The following is a 23,505-nucleotide window of genomic DNA, read 5'->3' as shown; positions in this document are numbered from 1 at the left end:
GCTGCTGGCTTTGTTGAACATGTGGTGTGGGCAGGGGTGTTCCGGGGATCCGGAGTGGACGGTGTTCATGATCTTGATGGTGTTGTCGTCCTCGTTGATGTTGGTCCAGGCGAGCAGGAGGTTGGTGCGGGAGGTGGTCGGGGTGTCGCCGGTTGCCCAGGTGGTGACGGTGTCGAAGCTGTCGTGGATGTCTGCGATCTTGCAATAGAAGAAGGCGGCCAGCGAGTCGCACAGGTCTTGTGACGATGGGAAGTTGTTGGTGTTGGAGCTGGGGTTGGAGAGTTCCTTCACGATGCTGAAGAGCTCTTTGCTGTTGTATGGGTTGTTGCCTATGCGGTCTATGAAGGCAGTCCTTTTGGCGGCTCTAATGAGTTGGTGGTGTTGGCGGGTGGCGTTCCTGTGGGCTGTGTAGCTTTCTGGTGTTCTTTCGTGGGTCCAGTTTTTTTCTAGTGTTTGGCAGGTTCGCTTGGTGGCCTGGAAGTCTTCGATGAACCAGCTGGCTCTCTTGCTGGTGTGGGTGTTGGGGGGCTTCTTGAGCGGGGCGAGGGTGTTGGTGGAGTCGTCGATCCATTGTCTGAGGCTGCGGGCTGCAGCGTCGGGGTCGGTCGGGTCTGTGGGTGGGCTCTGGGTGAGGGCGGTGGTTAGCTGGTCCTGCGGCGAGGCATCTGCTGGGTGCGGTTGTGTGTGGTTGGTTTCCGGAAGGTGAAGTGGATGCAGCGGTGGTCGGTCCAGTGGAGTTTGGTGGTGCAGTCAAAGAAGACGTGGGTGCTAGCTGAGAAGATGGGGTCAAGCCTGTGGCCGGCGGAGTGAGTGGATGTTGTGACGAGTTGTCTGAGTCCGAGGTTGTCGATCAGGGTGGAGGATTTGGAGCCGTTGTTCTCGAGGTGGAAGTTCAGGTCCCCGAGGAGGATGTAGTCCGTGGAGGCGAGGGCGTGTGTGCTGATGAAGTCGGCGATGGAGTCGCTGAACTGTGGTCGGGGTCAGGGGGTCTGTAGATGAGGGTGCCTCTGAAGGGGGTGTTGGGGTCGGTGTGGATCTGGAAGTGCATGTGTTCGGCGATGCTGAGGGTGTCGTCGTCGTTTGTCGAGATTTTGAGATTGTTCCTGTGGACGATGGCAATTCCTCCTCCGTTGGTACGGTCCTTGCGGGTGATATTGTAGTCTTCCGGGATGGCTATGGCGATGTCAGCTGCCGAGGAGGGGGTCAGCCAGGTCTCCGTCAGGAATGCGACATCTGGGGCGTTGGTGTCGAGAAGGTCACAGAGTTTGACTGCGTGTTTGCGGGCAGAGCGGGTGTTGAGCGGAAGGCATCTGATGAAGTTGGGTTCTTTGGAGGGGCGGGTTGGCGGGCCGGATACTGGTGAAGCTGCAGTTCCGGCAGAAGAAGGATCCTTCGGTGTGTTTCGAGACGGCCAGGCAGCAGTGCGAGATCCTCCGGTGTTGAGTGTGTAGAGGGTGCTGAAGTCGTAGCAGAGGTGGGCGTTGTGGAGTGGGCGGGGACCAGGGGTCCTGGCACTGGGCGCGGGCCAGGTGCTGGCGGGCTTGTCTTAGGCGCGCCCGCTGCGCGGCCTCCATATGAGGGGATGTTGGTGGGTGGAGCAGCTGGGAGGAGAGAGCGGGGTGGTGAAGGGTTTGCAGGGGGCCGGGACGCAGCGGCTGGAAACCTGGAGGGGGAGCGGGTGGGGGTCACAGAAGGCAAAAGGGACAACAAAAGAAAGGGGGCACAAGGGTGTACAAATGGAACAAAACCAAACACAGGGGGCACTGTAATACAGTAGTGAAATGCAAATGCGGAGCTTGGCGGGATACCAACCAAAACGGGCGGCAGCAGCAGTGGACTCAGGCCACACAGGGGAGCTGCGCGGCAGTGAGGGGAGCGACATGCCTGCTGACAGGGTCAAGGGTCACTCTTTCTACCGCTGCGCAGTCTCCATATGAGGGGATGTTGGTGGGAGGAGCAGCTGGTAGGCGGGAGCGGGGTGGCGTATGGGTTTGCAGGGGGCGGGCAGGCAGTGGCGGGAAACCTGGAGGGGGAGCGGGTGGGGGACACACACCATAGGAGGTGGAGCCAGCATTGTGGAAGGCAGGCACAGCCCTATTCAGGCCCAGGTGCTACTCCACCCACCACTTCTCATCCAGATAGGTCTATTCAGCCTTGTGCTGACTCACCGTCTCCTGGAGCCACTCCAGACCCTGTCGCTCACAAACTAGACATGGAATACTTACCCTAGCAGAGGCAGGCTTGGATGGTTATGCAGGAAAATACCTGCTTTCTAAAAGTGGTATTTTCAAAGACAGAATGTTAAAATCAACTTCACTAAAAGATTTATTTTATCATTCTGAGTTCAAATGCAAAAAGAACAATTGATGGACAGAATGCAAAACAATGTCATACATTCTCCCCAGTACAGAGATCTGGGCCTAAATCCATTGTTTTTTTGCTCACCATGCCATTCCAGTTTGGACCCAGCCATTTGCAAATCAGTCTTGAGTCTGCGCCCAATGGGAACAGGCCAGCCCGAACTGCCAGGTCAGGTCCTCCCTGGACTGGAAACAAACATCCTAGGACTGGTTTCGGGCTTTCAGCCCTCATCAGCGAGGATAGCTTGACTCCAGTGGCATGGAGAGCACGGGACTCGCGTCTGGGCATACCCATCCCACTCGGGGTGACAAGTGCAAAAAGAACAATTAATGGGCAAATGCAGAACAATGTCATACTAAACTCGAATTTTATCTGGTTCCCTGAGTCAGTTAGGATTATAAGATGTTATAATCAAACTGCTCATTCTGGCCTATGGGTACAGGTAGCCTTGCCATAATGAAAAACGAAATTGGCTGTAATTCACTATCAAGACATGCCACATACATTAGGGCATGGCCTACCTTTTACATACAATGCACCCTGCCCTTGGGCCTACCCTTGGGGTGACTAATATGTAGAAAAGGGACGGTTTAGGGACTGGCAAGTGGGTGCACTTGCCAAGTCGACATGGCAGCACTAGGCAGCACACAGGCTCTGGCATGGCAATGTCAGGCCTGAGCAGTAGTTTACAAGCTGCTCCGGTGGGTGGCACAATCAGCGCTACAAGCCCACCAGCAGCATGATTTACAGGCCCTGGCACAAGCAGTGCACTGTACTAGGGTCTGCAAAGTAAATCAAATAAGACAATCATGGAGTCACTAATCCATTACATCACTTGCACTGTGGCACTGGATAGCAGTGGCACAGCGCCCAAAGCATCTAGACCAACAAAACATATAGCAAAAACCCAGGAGGCAATAGCAAAAAAATGGAAGGGAGACCCACGCCAATGGTGCCAGATCTAAGAAGGAGGAATACACAAAGCCCAATTGCCAACTAAACCCTCTCATGTGACCAGAGATGAAGAGATGTAGGCACCAAAAGGTTAAGTAAAAAAAGAGTCATCTTTCTAAAAGTGACATTTCCAGAACTGTAATTCAACTTAAGTTAGGGTTTTACATTTGAATTCCAGAGACGCCAAATATGAACCATTTATCGCTTCCCATTTGGAAATTACATTTTTAAAATGTAATGCCAACAGTTATATTTCAGTTGGAATTGGCCCTTTTTGCAGGGTCATCCCAGAACTTTTTTCCTTCCTCCTGTATTTTTTCTGACCTGTTGTTGGTGTTTTTATGACTGTGGGCACTTTATCACTGATATTCAGTGCTAAAGTGCTTTTGCTCTCTGTGGGAACTTGGTAAGATTGGTCTACAACTGTTTGGCATATTTAATTTACCTATCCGTCCCTTGTACAGTGGCATCCCATATACCCAGGGCCAGTAAATTAAATGCTACTGGTGGGCTTGCAGCGCTTCTTGCGCCACCCACCAAAGTAGCCTTTCAAACCTGTCTCAGGCCTCTGCTACTGCAGGGCCTATTTGCGCAGTTTACTGCTGCTGTGACGTGGCACATAAAGTGGTTGCCACGTCTGTGACTCCCCTTTTTACTACAGATCAGTCACCCCTAAGGTAGGCCCTAGCTAGCCCTATGGGCAGGGTGCGCTGTATGTAGAATGTAGGACATGTGCCTTAACTGTGTGGCATGTCCTGGTAGTGACAAACAGCCTATTTAGTTTCTCACTTCTGTGAAACTGCCCTCTCCTAGGAATGCATTGGGGATTCCCTGATATGTGCTTCAGTGGTAATTCCTGATCTGAGAGGGGTAGCGTGATCAAGTTTGGTATCTTTGGAATAGTAGTGATAAATCCTGCTTATTGGTGAAAGCAGATTTATTATTACTATTTTAGAAATGCCACTTTTTGCAGGGTCATCCCAGAACTTTTTCCCTTCCTCCTGTATTTTTTCTGACCTGTTGTTGGTGTTTTTATGACTGTGGGCACTTTATCACTGATATTCAGTGCTAAAGTGCTTTTGCTCTCTGTGGGAACTTGGTAAGATTGGTCTACAACTCTTTGGCATATTTAATTTACCTATCCGTCCCTTGTACAGTGGCATCCCATATACCCAGGGCCAGTAAATTAAATGCTACTGGTGGGCTTGCAGCGCTTCTTGCGCCACCCACCAAAGTAGCCTTTCAAACCTGTGTCAGACCTCTGCTACTGCAGGGCTTATTTGCGCAGTTTACTGCTGCTGTGACGTGGCACATAAAGTGGTTGCCACGTCTGTGACTCCCTTTTTTACTACAGATCAGTCACCCCTAAGGTAGGCCCTAGCTAGCCCTATGGGCAGGGTGCGCTGTATGTAGAATGTAGGACATGTGCCTTAACTGTGTGGCATGTCCTGGTAGTGACAAACAGCCTATTTAGTTTCTCACTTCTGTGAAACTGCCCTCTCCTAGGAATGCATTGGGGATTCCCTGATATGTGCTTCAGTGGTACTTCCTGATCTGTGCTTCAGTGGTACTTCCTGATCTGAGAGGGGTAGCGTGATCAAGTTTGGTATCTTTGGAATAGTAGTGATAAATCCTGCTTATTGGTGAAAGCAGATTTATTATTACTATTTTAGAAATGCCACTTTTAGAAGTAGGCATTTCTGTGTGCTATGTGTCTTTGTGCCTGCCTGATGTGTATTGACCGTCAGGTTCTGACTGACTGGAGAGAGGGGAGGTGTATTCACTCCAGCCAGTCCCTGGGGGGGTTGAGGTGTCTCCTGCCCTACCTGGCTGACTCAGCACTAGGCTGAAAAGACCTTGGCTGAATTTAGTGTAGCGGGAGGGGTTTCCCCTGGCACCTGAATAGGCCTGGTCTCCATTTGGAGTGGTGGGAGGAGTAACACCTGCACCTGAATTGGGCTGTTTCTGCCTTCCACAATGTTGGATCCGCCCCCCTGTGGTGTGTCTGGAGCCAGGGCTTACACTTTCAATAGAGGATGTTGGGCACTGTAATGATATTTTTTAAGTGCCCCCAGAACTACTTTGGACTGGGCCCAGAGCCCTGTGCCAGGGGGAAGAACAACGACTTTATGGACTATAAGTACTGGGGCTGTGACCCCATGTCTGAGGAACTTCTTGGGCTTTAACTGGAACTGAAGAGAAGAAGCTGCATGGGGTAGAAGGACTGGCATGCTGGCAGAAGGAACCACCACTTGGACTTTCTTAGTGTGCTGATCTGGGGCTTGCTGGGCTACCGAAAGGGCTGCCACTTTGCTGAGAGTCCATGATGTGCTGGCCTGCCTGCCTACACCTAACTCCCCGAGCGTGCTCCAAAGTCAGCCTGTGGTGAAGCGATGCATAGCTTCAGGGCTTGGCAAGTCGCACCCTTGGAAGCGCCTCGCTCTAGTTATTGAAGCCAGAGGCGAGGGCTCATTCTGCCATGAAGCGCCGGTGGAGCGATTCTGCTCTCCATTGTTGATGTGGACTGGGCGGTGCGAGCACTGGGGTTTTGCCGCAATCCACTGTAGAGTGCGTGTGGATCGCAGTTGATTCTAAAAGCGCAGTTGCTCGCCAGCTGAGTGGAGCGCAGCAGACCCTGGCTGAAGCTGGGAACAGGAGCAGCAGCTCGCTGCAACCCAGCAGGAAGCCCCCGCCGCAGCCGTAAGCCAGGAAGGGGTGTTGGGCCATTTGGCCGAGCCTGGTTGTGGTCTGGGCCAAGCGGATCCATGTACCCAGAAGTGAGCAGCGAGAGAGCTGAGTCTTCGTGCCCTGACCCCACGAGGCACGAACAGAAAACTGCATCTGCGTCAACTGGCCGCCACTGCCTCTCCTTGTATTTGCGAGGAGCCGCCAATTGTGGTTCTCTATGGGGCAGGGGAGTTGGCCATTTTTAGCTGGTGCGGAGGAAGAGAAGCAAGGTGCCGGCTTCACCCCCCAGTCGATGCCCGTGATCAGGGAAGGTCTCCCATGTGGTAAGCCTGCTGGGGCCCATAGTTGTTCCCCACCGTTAGGGGACCGCCGCAATGGTGTTGGCAGCTACACCGCATGCCTGTGCGGTTGCCGGGGGCCATTACTCAGGTGGAGGGGGACTGAGTGTGGTCCCGCTGCCTCCAGAAGGCATTATTTTTTGATACTGTTCCGCCTTCCTGAATACAGGACCAAGTGAGAGGTGCCCTATCGCCTAGGGGAGGCTGTGTTAACAAATAGGCCTTCTGGGTAAATTGTAGCTGCGGCATTTTCTGCATACTGCTGATTAGGCACTGATGTGGGTATATGTGGTAAAATGCCTACTATTGGCCTGTGGTTTTCCATGTGTGAATCCACTAGTCCCTACTATGGTACATTGCTGACGATGTTGGTTATGCCTGATGTATTTATGCTAAGTCGAATTTCTACCAGTAGTTACGTGGTGGGGACCACTGTAATGTTTATGACAATGTCCCGATTGGCCTGGTGATTTATGTAATCACAGTGAAGTCATGACAAGTGCCAGTGGCACAGTGTAATATATGTGATTGTGTTCTAGTGTGTTTTTATGGATAATACAAAGGCTATTTTTCTATGACCTTGTGTGGAGTTTCTTTTGTGGTGTGTCTAGTGTATCGCTGCTGTGTGAGTGTGTTGCGCAAACACTTTACACATTGCCTCTGGGATAAGCCTGATTGCTCTGCCAAGTTACCAAGGGGGTGAGCCGGGGTTATCTTAAGTGTGTAACTCCCTTGCCCTGACTAGAGTGGTGTATACCCTAGCCAACCAGAAACCCAATTTTTTAACAATTTGGTTCCAGCCTTTGTGTGCGAAGAACTCCCTGCCCTACCACCACATCTGTTTTTGGAAGGTTCTTCTCCATACCCGGCCAACGCTCCAAACTGTCTAGGGGAACAATAGCAACAGCAGGCTTGATGTCATATTCCTTTGTGTGCAGGAGGCAAAGCCCTTTGAAGGTTAATCAGGACTGGGTTTCACCTCCTGCCCCAATCATATACTAGGATGACCCATCCTATCCACACATAAGCCACCTTTGTGCTACTGTCTGGAAGCACTACACTATCCCCAACAGCAGATCCTTTCAGAGTCGTATGACCCAGGACACTAGCAGAAGGCACAAATAGTTAGGACAAGAAAATGCCAACTTTCTAAAAGTCCAAGCAAAGAAAAGAGCAATTTGTGCCCCTCTCCCAAACGCACAGCAATAACCTTTGATACTCAACAGACTCCATTTTCAATTTGGTCATACATTTTCTTACATTTTTCACCATGTTTCCAACAAATGTTTATTCATAATTTTCTCCATCCTCATGCCTGGCACCATGTTTTTCCATTGCTTCAAATGCTCAAGTTATGCCTGTCCATCCCTTTTTCTCAAGCATGTGGGGAATGATTAAACATTTGTTGGAATCATGGTGGAAAATTAAAGAAATGGATGACCAAATAAAAAATGGAGACTGTGGGTATCGAAGGATGTTGCTGTGCAATTGGGAAAGGGGCACAAATTGCTCTTTTCTTTGCTTGGATTTATATGCAGGTGCCAGTGAGGTAGAGCACAAACCCAGTCTGCACGCTGAAGATTATTTGTCATGCCTCAAGCAATAATGAACATTGTAAAGAATGATGGTGTGCATTCTATCATTTAATTTTGAACTTTCTAAAAGTGCAATTTTCAGAATTGTGACTTAAAATCCGACTTTACCATTCAAGAGGATTTTAAATACAATTAGTTTGAGTGTTTACAGAATATATCTATCTGCTCCTAATCCAAAGTTATACCTTATTCGGTGTAATAAGGTAATTCAGTGGTATTCAATCAGAGAGAGGGCCTTACAACAGTGAAAAAATACTTTAGGAGTGTTTCACTATTTTAGAGCATGTAAAACTTGGGCACACATGCCCTACTTTTTAAATACAGTGCACCCTGCCTCTAGGGTCTATTTTAGGAGTAATTCATGTTTTCAAAATAAATCCTTAGGCCTGACAAAAGGTTTATTTTGCTAGGTTGAAATAGCAGTTTATTATTTTATTTTATTGAGATGTTTCGGGGGTGTTGAGGTAAAAATCATTACATATATCAATTCATTACACAATCAGAATAAATACAATAAATACAACGACAACAGTAAATAGTAAATACAAAAGGTTAGAGAGACCGGGTTACAGAGAAGACACTGAGGTAGGCATGGATAGGCATAAGAACAGTCCAATCTCATACACAATTCAGATTATATTTTCATTGTCTGGATTCCCTCCATTTCCTGACTGGGGCCCATGTTTCTACCCAGTTCTCGTGTTTTCTTACCCTTAAAATCATACAGACACTCCTCAATATTATGTATTCCTAAAAGCCTAGTTAACCACTGCTGAAATGTGGGTGCTGTAGAATCTTTCCATCCGGCGGAAATTAATAAACGCAATATAGCCACTGATATAAAAACTAGGGCTTCGACCCCACCCTCTGCCTTCAATTTGCCGTCCGTACCTATTAAAACCACGGTAGGGGATAGAGCGATGTTTTGTTCTAGCAGCCCCTCCAAAAATAGCTGTATCTCCCTAATAATCGGTGTTAAATTCGGGCATTTATAAAACATATGGAGCAAATCTGCTGGGCCCATATTACACCTGGGGCACCTGTCTAACCCCCCCAGTGAACAATTTTGATGGGGTAAAATACAAGTTAAAAAGAGTCTTGTAATGCTGGGCCCTCAAATTTGAGGCCCTAAAAATCTTCTTGTTCAAAACTAGGGCTAAATCTAGATCCACATCTGGGTCACCAATTTTCTGAGCTAGGGTAGTTTCTGTTTTTTCCATATCATCCTCCAGCTCTTGTAGAAGATTATTATACCCTATTCCAATTTTCCTACCTCCCTTTTTCAAGTATTCTACTATTGGGTTGCTCAACAAAAGGGATAACCTAGGCCTAAATGAGCGAAGTGTTTGAGCAATCTGCCCATATAGGAGCCACTGGTTGGCTGGGAGCCCAAATTTTTGCTGGAGTACATTAAAGCCTAGAATCTCATTGCCTAACATAACATCCCCTAGACACCTAACTCCCAACTCCCTCCAAAGAAGGCTATTTCTATTTTGACCTAGGTGGGCAAAGGTACTCGATTTTTAGAGATCGATATTGACATGAATTTTTGGGATATTCAATAATTTTCTTACCGATTTCCATAATCCCCATGCCCCCATTAGAATCTTATATTTGGCTCTCTTGTAGTACTTCCGGTCAACTTAACACATCAGTAACCCTACTGCCTTCCTACCCACTAAGAGCTCCAAGATGGAGGGAAGCACTTGAATATCTGGCGGGGATTCTAATGTTCCCAGATCATATTGAAACAATACATTCATTTGAACCAAAAGACATGTCCAATGATACAACCTGATATTAGGCATCGCCAGACCACCCCTCTCAAATGGTAGAGACATATGAGCGATTGATCTCCTAACTTTCCCATACTGCCAGATAAAAAGGATAAACATTGCTTCAATTTTCCTAATCATCCACTCTTCCAGTAACAATGGAATGGCCCGAAATAGGTAGAGGAGTTTAGGGAACATAGTCATTTTCAATACATTTACCCTACCAATCAGTGATAAATTCAATATACCTATCCTCTTAAGCTCCTTTTCAATTGAATCTATTAATGGCATGTAGTTATCTGCAATAATCTTATTTAAATTGGCATTCACCCTTACCCCCAAATACACAGCTGATTCCACATATCTTTGATCCAGCTTGGTGATGTTGCTTGTGCATATGATCTGTGTTTTTTCCTCGTTCAGACGATACCCTGACCGTATACCAAAGTCCTTAGCCAACTGACATATCTCGGCCATAGCTTGTTGGGGAGCCGTTGTTATAATTGCCAGGTCGTCAGCGTATGCCAGAAGTTTAGTAGTATGGCCATTGAGTGTCACTGGAGTGATCTGTTCAGACACCAGAATTTTTTGAATAAGGGGATCAATATACAGCGAGAATAGAATCGGGGAGCAGGGGCATCCTTGACGCGTCCCTCTTCTAATTATTATTTCTTCCGAGCTTTGGCCCATAACCATTACCCTAGCAATCGGATCACTATACATCGTCTTAATTGCCCTCATGCTCTTATTCCCAAAACCTCTTCCGTCCAAGATTCCCCACAAACAATCCCAGATCACACGGTCAAATGCTTTCTCCGCATCGAGGAGGATCATGGCCATGTCTCCACCCGCGACAGCATGGGCATCAAACAATGCTATAGCACGCCTTATATGATCCGTAGTGCTTCGGCCTGGCACAAACCCATGCTGCCACGGGGAGACTAATCGACCAATGATCCCCCCCAGTCTTTTCGCCCAAACCTTGGAATATAATTTTGTGTCCGCGTTAATAAGAGAGATCGGGCGGTACGAGCCTGGATTATTTTTGGGTTTGCCTTTCTTATGGAATATGACAATATTTGTCTCTCTCCAGGAGTCAGGAATAGAGCCCGAACACACTATGCCGGTAAATAGATCCAGCAAGATTGGGGCAATTTCCTCCTCTAGGCATTTATATACTTCAAGGGGGATCCCATCAGGTCCCGCCGCTTTGCCAGCTGCTAGTTCCTGAAGCGCCATCTTTATCTCAGTCAGAGTCAGGTCGCATTCCAACATCTCCCTACTTCTTTCGTCTAGTTCTGGGCCATCATCTTTGAGAACAGGACTTTGTGCCACCCTCCCACCCTCTTCATCATACAGTTTTTGGTAAAACGTGTGGAAAACTCTCAGTATTTCTTTAGGCTCAGTATATTCGTTCCCATTTTCCTGTATACTGGTGATCAAATTTTTAGATCTCTCCTGCCTGATCCGGAGTGCTAGTTCTCTTCCTGCCTGTTCCCCCGTCTCATATCTCTTTGCCCTAGAAGACTGATACTCCCTAGACTCTTTCTGCGTCACTACTCCCTGGAGGTCAGCTTTGATGGTGGCCATTTTGTTTAAACTTGCCTGACCATCAGCGCCCTGCCCTATCTCTTTAATATGCTGTGCTTCTACTATTCCTAATTCCCCGATCAGAGTCTCAAACTTCATCCTGTCCTCCTTCCTCAGTCTGGCTGAGCAACTTATTGTCTCGCCCCTCAGAGAAGCCTTGAAAGTTTCCCAAACTACATTACGGGAAGCACTATACCGATTAATCTCATAGAATTTCCTGGTCCATTTTCTTATATGACTCACAAATCTATCATCCGCAAGGAGCTTTCTCTCGAATGACCACCTTGTTTGTCTCCTTTCGATATTATCTACATCAAATATTAGTATCAAGGGGTTATGGTCAGATAGGGATTTGGGCAACGTTTTGATCTTGACTTTACCAAGTTTCTCTGAGGATAGCAGAAAATAATCCAGCTTGGAGTATTTTTGATGTGGGAAAGAGTAATATGTAAAACCTGGATTGATAGGTTCTTTTGCACTCCAGACATCTTTCAGACCGTGTGATCTCATTAAGGAGGACAAGGCACGAAACACTTTTGGTTTGCCCCCTGAATAACTGCCAGGTCTATTCCAATCCACCGAAATATTGAGATCCCCACAGATTAAAATAGGGGTTGGCCAGTCTGCAAGTTCCCCCTCTAGTGTGTCAAACACTTCCGGATCGTCCTGATTCAACCCGTATACCGTACATATTGTATATCCGAGAGTCAATTCCACTATTACCCATCTCCCTGAGCTATCTACCTTAAACCTCTTAACCCCACCTAGAATTGGTTTGGCAAGGATAGCCACCCCCCTGATCATCGACGTCTGTTAGGAGCAAGCTAATAGCTCATAACCCCTTATATTTAATACATTTCTCCTAGCCCAAGGAAGGTGGGTCTCCTGCACACACAGAACATCCAAATTGTTAAATTTAACAAAATGACATAATCTTTGGCGTTTTCTCCAATCATTTAACCCACCAACATTGACGGAACAAATTTTAATGTGCGACATCTTTTTGAGATAATCTTTCCTGATAGGAGAGATCCGATATCCATAATTTGGCCATTGTTATCGATGTAATCCTCTGTTTGCTTACAGAAACCTCTTTACTACAAAACATCTCATTTTTTACATTTTTCCCCCCCTTCCCCCCATCCACCCCCCCTACCTCCCTTTCTTGTCCTCCCCCCGCCTCCCCACCCAAACACCCACTCAAGTGAGGCGCTCAGACTTGGTCTGTGCACGCAATGGTAAAAGCGTCTGAAGCAGTGGAAATGGAGCTAAAACAGAAACCGTACATAAGATCCATACCCTGCAAATCGAAAAACCAAAAATTGAAATCCCTAGATGCCACAAAACACGCCACACCACCCAACTGCAGCCTTAAATGATAAATTAAAGTGAATAAAATTTGATCCACAAGTAAGCTTATCAAGCTAGCCAATATTCCATTTAAACAACTCTATAAGAAACAACAAAAGTAGATTAGTCACCAGAATCAAACCCCCTGAGAATCTAAATATTCCTTGGCCTTGATTTCAGAGGTGAAGTACAGGGTTCTACCAGCATTAATTATTTTAAGTTGTGCAGGATTAATCAGGTACGCCTGCATCTTTTTGTCTTGGAAGGGTTTTATCAATTGTCTCAACCTCCATCGTCGCTCAACTGCTATGTAACAGAAATCGGGTCTGACAAAAAACAAGATTCCTTCTACTACCTTCCGTGCATCAGGTCTTGCTTTTTCTGATATCGCCTGTCTTAAGACAAAATTGCCTAGAAATATCAGAATGGCTCTCGGCTTATCCCCTTCCTTTGAATTCCTACCTAGCTTGAACGGAGTGCGGTGAGCCCGCTGAATTTCATCAGCCCAGTTCCACCCTGGCAGATCTACAAATGCTTGCTTAAAGAGTTTGATAACACAAGCCCTCAGATCTGTCCCTTCGACCCCCTCCTGTACCCCCAAAATTAGAAGATTATTCCGTCTCTGTCGGTTTTCCAAATCCTCCAACTTCCATTGGATGTCCGTTATTTGGGCACTGTGGGCATCTACTTTATTTGAAGCGGCTACTGACTCCGCCTCAGTTGAAACAACCCTTTCCTCTAGGTTAGAAACTCTGTGATTTTGGGGGGCAAAGATGGCGGCCGTGTAGAACGGTCGTGAGCGTGAAGCAGCGGAGATGGGTGTGGTGCCCTGAATTCGGAGCACACGACGCCATGTAACTGCAGTGGAAGAATACTGCAGGAAGAAGTGAGCCGTCTGTGGCAGCTTGTTGAAGTTTGTTAACGGGGAAAAAAAAAGCGGCGGGATACACATGCTGCTGGCTCATACCTGCCGCGGAACCATCGGGAGGCTGCTGCGGGAGCTGGCGCTGGCCGTGAGAGTGCTGGCAGCCGGAGGCAGGGCTCAGGCTCAGGTGAAAGTGAAGGGGAGGAGCCGGGAACCTCCGCAGACTCCGCGGAGCGCGCTGAGTAGAGAGCGGGCTGCAGCGGCTGAGACAGCGACGGCGTTGGAGCAGTTAGCAAGTCAAGGCACCCGGACTATACGGAGCAGCAAAGGAAAACGACAAAAAGGTCAAAGTGGAGCCATGGCCCCAAAGGTGCTCGCAAGCTCCAAGCTGCCTTAAAAAGGAAAGCTGCTGCTGAAGCGGCTGCTGAAGCGGAGGAGGAAGACAGCCGGCAGGGGAGGCAGACACCGGTAAGGAAAAATCAGCTTGCGGTGAAAACTAAACAGACTGGGTCTCCTATTTCGGATATCTTTGCTAAAATAGGCAAGGAAAAGGGCTTGAAAGCTGATGCTCTGTTGGGAAAAAAAGAGCAGGAGCTGGAGGTGGGTGTTGAGGAGGTTCCAGTGGCTATAGATGTGGAAGGGGATGGGGTAGATGCGCTATTCCCCCCCGCCAGAGCATAAGGCTGACCCCTCCTCGAGCTCAGTAAAAACAGATGCGAATAATGAGGAACAACAAAACACTGTGCCTGTGTCTCTGTTGAAAGATCCCCCAGCGATGTCAGGGGTAGTTGGAGAAGGGATAGTGACCATAAATCCGAGCTCTGAAGAACAGACCAAGACTGTGACAGAGCCATCAATACCACAAGGGGATCTAGTGGCGGACAGTACGATAAGTCTAGCAGCTGAAAAATCTAATGATAAGGAGAAACCTCCCAGCAAATGTTTTTTCTCCGTCAGAAGGAGGCGAGTGGTCGGAGGATGGAGACAGCTCTGAACAGGGAGGGAGCAATTTAGACACAGATAGTGAACCGGAGCACGATATCGGATCACATATATCTTCTGCTAAACCGCCTGTTGGAGTTAAAGTACAGGACCTCAGCTGGGACCATTCGTCAGCCACCCCGCTAGTTGGAAGTCCGCATGGGGAAGCAGCACAGATGTCTCTCCTCGAGGTGATTCACAAGGAGATCCTAGCTCATAGGGAAGAAACGCGACAAGACAGCCGCAAGGCACAGGCCGCTGTCAGAAAGATGCAAGGAGCCATAAGGAAAATGTCTAAAGTCTGAAATGGCAGTTTAAATATGCACTACAGGCTGCAGTGGCAGGCTTGAGATAAGCTTTAAAAGGCTACGTTAGTGAATGGCACAGTGAGTGCTGCGGGTCCACTAGTGCAAAACCAACAGGTGATAGACAGAATGCAGAACAATGTCATACATTCACCCCAGTACAGAGATCTGGGCCTAAATCCATCGTTCTTTTGCACTCCACACCACCCCAGTTCAGACATGGCCATAAGCAAATCAGCCTCGACCCTGTGCCTCATGGGAACAGTCCAGCCCGAACTGCCAAGCCATGTCTTTTCTGGACCGGAATCAAGCATCCTAGGACCGGTTTCTGGCTATCAGCCGTCTTCAGCCAGGATAGCTTGACTCCAGTGGTGTGGAGAGCATGGGACTCGCGTCTGAGCATACCCATCCCACTCGGGTGACAAATGCAAAACCAACAGTTGATGGACAGAATGCAGAACAATGTAATACATTCACTCCAGTACAGAGATCTAGGCCTAAATCCATCGTGTTTTTTGCACTTCACACCACGCCAGTTCAGACATGGCCATATGCAAATCAGCCTCGACCCTGTGCCTCATGGGAACAGTCCAGCCCGAACTGCCAAGCCGTGTCTTTCCTGGACCGGAATCAAGCATCCTAGGACCGGTTTCTGGCTATCGGCCGTCTTCAGCCAGGATAGCTTGACTCCAGTGGTGTGGAGAGCATGGGACTCACGTCTGAGCATACCCATCCCACTCGGGATGACTAATGCAAAACCAACAGTTGATGGACAGAATGCAGAACAATGTCATACATTCACCCCAGTACAGAAATCTGGGCCTAAATCCATAGTTTTTGTGTACTCCACACCACCCCAGTTCAGATATGGCCGTATGCAAATCAGCCTCAACCATGACCTCCATATGCCACAGGAATATTGTGACATATGGAGGTTATTATGTTTTTGGCATGACTCACTTGCATTTTGTATTTACATTGCCATGTATAGCTGCCTCAGCATTTTAAATGTGGACAAAGATAAGGTCCACCTGTCATCATTGACTCCACACTCTTTTAGCACTGTGATACAGCAATGAGCCTTGGGGCTCAGGTGAAGTTGGTTGAGACCGTGACCTATGGGTACTAGACTAACTTGGCAACCTGGATGGGGCTGTAGTACTTGGTGTAGACCTATGTCTTTGCACAATAGTAATGCAGTATTGTGCAACACACATCAGAGAAGGATGAGTGTGCACAATGATTTAGGTGAGCATAGAACCCTACCTAGATCCCACCCAATTTAAATCTGCATTTGAAGCACAGATTGAGGATGACAGTCGTGTGCTCTGTGAGACCTCCGGGTCAGTTTGAGTGTGCTCTCTTCTTCCTTTGTTAAAGTAGGTCAGTGGGGTGAAGAGATGAAGAGGCTTTATGCACCATCTCCTCCAGCGAAAGACATGGCTATTATTTTTAATGGTGATTTATTTTCTCAATTTCTAATTCTGCAAATAAACATGCAGTCCAGGTGTGCATTTGCTATGGTCACGTTGCAACCATATGTCACCCTAATCCCTGGCAAAAAGGTGACTGCAGTTGATGGCTGAATAAAGATGGAACTGTCATCTGTTGCACCAGGGAGGGCAGCATACTTATGTGTGAAACATAGGTTGCAATTTGGCGGTACACCGTCAGTGACAATTGTCATAATGTGATCTCTGCTTGGTTGGCTGTAGTTCCATGTGTGAAGTCGATGGTTCCTAGTACTCAGGGAAACCAAGAAATGACCTCCTGTTGCGGTGACTATTGCATGGTCATTAACTGTGGAACTCAACCGGCAATGCACCTCAATACCTAGTGCAAGCTCCAGGAATTGCCTGCATGTGAGATAGCAGCTTTGGCCCCTTGGGTACAGAGGAAACAGCATCTCCGTGTGTGTCTCCTTTCTCCTCCTCAAGTGGATGCTCTTCAGGGTGAGGGCCATGCAACAAATACAGAGACCGACTTGGTAGAAAAGTAGTTGTGCCTGCAGCTGGTTTTGTTGTGCTGATGATCTAAATGTGGTTGGTTGCTTGATGTGGCGCAGCTTGTGAGTGGTCTATTGCAAGTGTTGTCAGTGAGACCCCATTCCCTTGGATTGGTGGATTTCTGCAGATCTTAAAGTATCCTTTTTCAGATTAATTTTTTAAAATGTGTGTTTATTTAAGTGTTGTAGTGTGCGTGGTTGGGATTGGGCTCCTGGGGGTGACACTCGCAGAGTGTTTATCCTGGGGCGGATTCGGGCGATGGTACGCCCCTCTACTGCTTTGGGTCAAGGGGCCGCAGCGATTGGTCGGTGGGCACGAGACGCCAGCGTTAGGCTCCAGCTTTCTACGTGGCGCACCTTCCCTCAGCTAGGGAGGTAGGGAGGCAAAATTTTGGCGACGCTCTGAGGTGAATATTATTTCACAAATGCTTGTTTAGCCGCGATGGAGCAAGCCGCTTCTGTCAAGGAAGCGCGGTGTTTGCTGGCAGAGGCGTCTGAATTTGGTGGATACGCATGGCTTCATTATGATGAAGAGTTTAGGGCACGATTAGCATTCATGCCGGACAAACCATGGGGGGAGGTTGATAATGAGCTTTGGATACAGTGGATTTACCCCCAAAGGCCACCCCCATCTATGCACACAGCTAGTGGTTTGGCGGTCCCTTACCAGCCCTTTCAATCTAGGCCCACCCTGGGAGGGGTGGGGGCATGGAACAGACCTTAGACAATGGTTTCCGGTGCATGCAGGAATTTCAACAAAGGGTACTGTATTAGAAATCCCTGCAAATACAAGCATGAATGCTCCAGATGTGGAGGAAAACAAGCAGTCACGCAATGTTTTGGGGAACAGACACATTGGGGGAACGGTTTTCCGGGCAGAGGCAGAGGGTTTACAATGCAGTTTGGCAACAAGGGCTTTTACACCACTCAAGGTGGACATTTTATGTAACTGGTTACAGTTCTACCCAAACACACAGGACGCTGCTCTACTACATTGGGGTTTTCAAGAAGGTTTCAAGCTAGGTTACCAAGGCCCACGAAGCCCCAGATTTGCGCAGAATTTAAAATCTGCCAATACCTTTCCACACATAGTTAGGCAAAAATTATTGATGGAGGTTCAAGAAGGCAGGATGACAGGTCCTTTTAATCATTGCCCCTTGGAAATTTTGATTGTGTCTCCGCTGGGTGTCGTGCCAAAGAAAACTGAGGGCGAGTTTAGGATGATTCAACATTTATCATGGCCACAAGGTTCATCTGTTAATGATTTCATTGCCAAAGAGGGCTCCATGGTACATTTTGAATCGGTGGATTCGGCTTTAGTTATGATCAGGGACACGGGGGAGGGGTCGCAATTAGCCAAGTGTGACATTAAGTCCGCTTTTCAGTTATTACCAGTACATCCATCAGACTTTTCATTGCTAGGCATATTTCTTGAAGGGCAATATTTTGTTGACAAGACCCTTCCCATGGGCTGTGTCATCTCATGCAACCTATTTGAGGCATTTAGTTCCTTTCTTCAGTGGTGTTTTTCTTTCCACACAGGACATAAGGGCATTACACACTATCTGGACGATTTTCTTTTTATGGGTGCAGCTGATTCCCACCAATGCGACGCTGCTTTACACGATTTTAAGCTTTTTGCAGATACACTGAGAGTACCCTTAGCAGAGGATAAAACTGAAGGCCCTTGTTGTTGCCTTACATATCTTGGCATTGAGATAGACACCATCAAGATGCAAGCAGGCTTCCTCAAAAGAAGATAGCAGAAATAACAAGGATCTCAGACCATGCACGTACTGCACACAAACTGACTTTGGTGGAAGCGCAATGTCTACTGGGACACCTAAATTTTGCCTGCAAGGTCATACGTGCTGGCAGGTCTTTTTGCAGGCGCTTTGGTTTCTCTATGTCAGGTATGAAACTTCCACACCACAGAATAAGGGTATCCACACATATGCGAGCCGATTTTGAGGTTTGGTCAAAATTTCTATCAGATTTCAATGGCATAACACTTTGGTCTTTGGACAACGATTTTGTCTGGCACCTGCAACTTTTTTCTGATGCTTCTGGTGCCCATGGTTTCGGCTTATTTTGGGATGGTAAGTGGTGTGCTGAGAAATGGCCGGACAATTGGGTTGCTGAAAAGAAGAGTATTGCCTTCTTGGAATTTTTCCCACTCATAGTGGCTCTTACAGTACGGTGTCACAAACTGGCCAATAGAACAGTTCTATTCAATTTTGACAACAAGACAGTGCTGGATTTAGTAAATGGGCAAAAGGCGAAAGACAAACAGATGTTGAAGTTGCTACAGATATTTATGATTGGATGTTTAAAGTTTAACATTGTCTTCAAGGTTAAACACATTGCAGGCATAGCAAATAATATCGCGGATGCCCTGTCTCGTTTTCAGTGTGAGAGATTCCGTGGTTTGGTGCCCGGAGCAGATTTACAGAGGACTCCCATTCCCTGCGAGATATGGAATTTGGGGATATGAATGCTTATCAGCTCGTCGAGAACTCTCTAGCAAAAAGCACTAAATTGGCTTACAGAAGAGCTTAGCTTGAATTTTTAGACTCAGGTGCTACGTTTAGATTTTGCAATGGTTTGGGTTTCCAACAGCGTAGAGAGGACTTAGTACGATTTATTATGCTTAATATCAAAAAGAATGTTTCCTCTACCACTATAGCTGGTAAATTAGCAGGTATCTCCTTTTACGGGAAATCATTTTGGGGATACGAGCCCCCAGCAGGCGAGATGGGTAAGAAAATGCTACAGGGTTGGGCTAAGTTAAGAAAGAGGGGTTCATACCAGAGAGATCCTATATCGCTAAAGTTGTTATCCAAGATTATTACAATTCTGCCCCAGATTTGTTTTTCTGAATTTGAGTTCCCTTTGAATAAATTGTGCATGGTATGGCTATTTTTCGGGGATTTCAGGGTGTCTGAGCTACTGGGTACTGCCATTAACGATGACTTGAAGATAATACACGTATCATGCTTTCATTCACACATTGAGATTTTTCTAGAGCACTCAAAAACTGACCAGACTGTTAGAGGTTCCACGGTTTTCTTTGCAAGCATGGTCTGAGTTTTAAAACATAGGAGGTGCATTTTCCAGATTTCTTTTTCGTCATCAAGGTGGCTCCCAACTCAAAGCATCGCTATTGTTAGCCATACTAAGAAAGTCCCTAAAGACTATTGGCGAGAACCCCAAAAAATTTGGTACACACTCTTTCCGCATTGGGGCGGCCTCAGAAGCGGCCAGGTGGGGTTTTACTGTTGGTGACATCAAAAAATTAGGGCGTCGGTCTTCAGATTGCTTTTTACGCTACATCAGACAACTGGAACATAACGTGTAAGCTCAGGGATATTAATTGTTATTTCTTTCTAGGTGTGGAACTCTCGCCCAAGCAAGTATGGCTCATTGGCCGTTCATTCATCAAGTGGGCATCCACCCAGGCAGACAAACGGCACTTTGGCAGGAACCTGGGTTTTTCATCAGATGAGGTCGTTCTATCGTGGTGGGGGAAGAGCGGGATTAAATGGGGCCAGTTTTTGCCGCTGATTAGTGAGTTATCTTCCAAAAGAATGCCTGATTTCCTTTTGATACATCTTGGGGAAAATGACCTGGTTCAATTGTCAGGCTTGGGGCTGTTGATAGACATATAAACTGATCTTGAACTCTTCTTGAAGACATGGCCAAGAGCTCGACTCATCCTGATAGCTCTTCTGCCCAGGAGAGTATGGAGAGGAGCGGACAGTTTCACTGCTGTAGAAAGGGCGCGAAGGAAAGTAAATCGTGATTTACAACGTTTTTGTTTTATCAATCGTATTTATTGGTTGTCACATGATGAGGTTAACAGAGCGGATTTTCAGTTTTTTAGACATGACGGAGTTCACCTGTCTTTCATTGGAAACAAAATGTATCTGCTGAACATAAGGGAAATGATTGCTAGGATTTTGAATATTAATCCATTGTGTTGAGAATGTGCTGTTTTAGCGACAGCATACCTGTATTGCTTGGTTTTCAATAACCGTGCTTCTTTTGTCTAACTTTTCACCTTTTCTGTTCTCCATTTCTCCATCATCCCTGTCCCCCTTTTTTCTCCCACCTCACCCCCCCTTTTTTCTTTCCTTCTCCCTCCCCCATATAAAATGATGCAAACTGTTTCCATTAGTTTCTCTTTATAGTTAAATTTCAGAATTCGTTGGGTTGTGTTTTTTTCTGTTTATATCTTTATTGGGATGAAGTTATTTACTGGTATGGCGACAGTATAGTGTTTTCATGCTATTCTCACTATTCACATTGGAATAAAGATTTATCCTGTTTGGCGACAGTGGTTTTACATACATTTTTCTATCATAACAGCTGACAAACAGGGAGGGATGGGGGGGAAAGGAAAAACACCTGTGATAGGGTTTTCCTGGTGGCAGATTTGGAGGAAATCAAGACAGGCAGGAAGGGTTGGGGGCATTAGGCATAGGCTCGGGCAGAGGGAAGGAGGGGAGAGAAGTTGGAGTCAAGAGGTAGGCAGGAGATTGAGATAGGCGTTTGGGGAGGAGGTTTAGGACGAACAAGGTGGGGAAATAGTTGTCAGTGGGTCATGGCTTAGGGGATGGGGGTGTTAGTTTGGGAATGTTATAATATGATCTGTTATGCATTTATATTGTATACTGCCTACCTGTCCAATAAAGCGGCCTTTTACCACATTTTGGTAAAAGGCGTGGTTATTGCCCGATGGGCTCCTGGGGGTGACACTCGCAGAGTGTTCACCCCCGGGCGGATTCGGGCGATGGTACGCCCCTCTACTGCTTTGGGTCAGGTGCCGCAGGGATTGGTCGGTGGGCACGAGACGTGAGCGTTAGGCGCCAGCGTTCTACGTAGTGCACTTTCCCTCAGTTAGGGAGGTACAATTTTGGCTCACCCTCCCACCCCATGTCTAATTATATATTGTTACGTTTTTGTTTTTCCATGCTGAATTTTTCTGTACTGGTGGTTGTCGCTTGGACAGGTCACAGATTTGGAGGAAATCAAGACAGGCAGGAAGGGTTGGGGGCATTAGGCATTGGTTCGGGCAGAGGGAAGCAGGGGAGAGAAGTTGGAGTCAAGAGGTAGGCAGGAGATTGAGATAGGCTTTTGGGGAGGAGGTTTAGGACGAACAACGTGGGGAAATAGTTGACAGGGGGTCATGGCTTAGGGGATGGGGGTGTTAGTTTGGGAAATGTTATAATATGATCTGTTATGCATTTATATTGTATACTGCCTACCTGTCCAATAAAGAGGCCTTTTACCCCATTTTGGTGTGAGGCGCGGTTACTGCCCGACTGCTTTGTGTTCATATGAGCAAAAGCGTCTTTATTTGTGATTGCTGATCCATGTTCCCAGTCGCAGCATTTTTGTCTTGTTTGTTTGTTTTTTAAACTTTTTTTCGTTTTCTGAATGTATGCCTACAGTGCGAGTACATTTTATATTTTATTGTGGGTGTTTTTATCTTTTCCCAAATGATTAATTACGTAAGCACGTAAGTAACTTTTCTAATCAATAGTGATACACGAGTTTTAATATGAACTTTTGCTGTCAGGCAGGTGCTGTCTTTATTGAAAGCCGTTTAGCTGGCTCAGCTGTTGCATGTAAGTCCCTTACTGTTCCCTTTTTGTCTGGTTTAAAACTTCATCTTCATCTACCGACGATCTGTCGAAGATTGCTCCTTATTTACAGTCGTTTTCGGTTTTGTTATCCCTCAGACTATGATCTCCGTTTTGTTCCCTCCAGCAGGTTTATTGATGTTTAAGCCAGAGAGCATGTATTCTGATACAGGGGATTTCACTGCAAAGCTTTACGGCCCTTGGAGGCGCTCCACGTCTACTTGCCTTTGCTGATTTACACTTTTTTTTTTTTTTACAGCAATTTAAAGGCCTAACTGTTGAAGTCCTTCAGCACTCTGTTATCCCGGATGTTTTGCTAGTCCCAGTCCTTGGTCCAAGGTTTGTCGTCTTTACAGTTTGTTATAATTAACATTCAGCAGTAATTACGTTTCCTGAATGTATTGAAATTATCTAGGGGATGCAGGGTAGGATTTCACAAACTATGTGGCTTGATGGTTACTTTCAGAACCTGACTCTCACCTTATAAGTGCCTGCAAAATATACCTCATTACACACATTGCCTGCAGACACATTAAAATGTATCTTTATGTATTGTAAGGATTCCGATGGTAAGGAATACCAACTTTAATGCAGGGGGGATAATCTCCCTACCAAAACTTCGTGGTTCTTTTCCTGTTACAAGCATGTTTCTACTTCACACTCTTATATCAAGAACAAGCATTGCCAATTGTTTCCCATCTGCCCATTCTTCTGTCCTTCCATCCATTCACCTGGCGAACTTTTCACACTTCCATCCAGCTTGCTTTCAACCATCCATGCTTCCACTATCTAGTCATTCTTTTATCCTTCCTGTCACTTTTTTGCCTTCTACCGTCCATTCTTTCCCCTGTGTATTTACCCATCTGTTTTCTTATCTTTACTTTCCTTTTCACATGCTCATCATTTTTCTGTGTTACTCGGTGTTTTTTCCTAGTTTAGTTATTTTATTTCTGTGTTTCCTTCACTGTACATCCCAGGCCACATCTCATGTGAATAGTATGTCCATACAGCGTTAATTATAGCAGTCTGCAAATGGAAGCAACCCGCGAGTAG

At 46.7% G+C, this 23,505-nt stretch overlaps 1 protein-coding gene across 1 annotated transcript in view; it reads left to right on the top strand.

Moving 5' to 3' along the window:
• NSUN6 (NOP2/Sun RNA methyltransferase 6) overlaps positions 1-23,505 on the top strand; it is a 149,427-nt gene that overhangs the window by 10,044 nt on the left and 115,878 nt on the right. Inside the window, exon 3 of the mRNA XM_078663744.1 lies at positions 22,712-22,791. Coding sequence (XP_078519870.1) covers positions 22,712-22,791 — 80 coding nt within the window. The remainder of the gene's footprint in view (positions 1-22,711; positions 22,792-23,505) is intronic.

Source organism: Lissotriton helveticus, chromosome 10, assembly GCF_964261635.1.
Source record: "Lissotriton helveticus chromosome 10, aLisHel1.1, whole genome shotgun sequence".
In the NCBI taxonomy this organism is placed as follows: Eukaryota; Metazoa; Chordata; class Amphibia; order Caudata; family Salamandridae; genus Lissotriton; species Lissotriton helveticus.
This window is presented reverse-complemented; position numbering and strand designations above follow the sequence as displayed.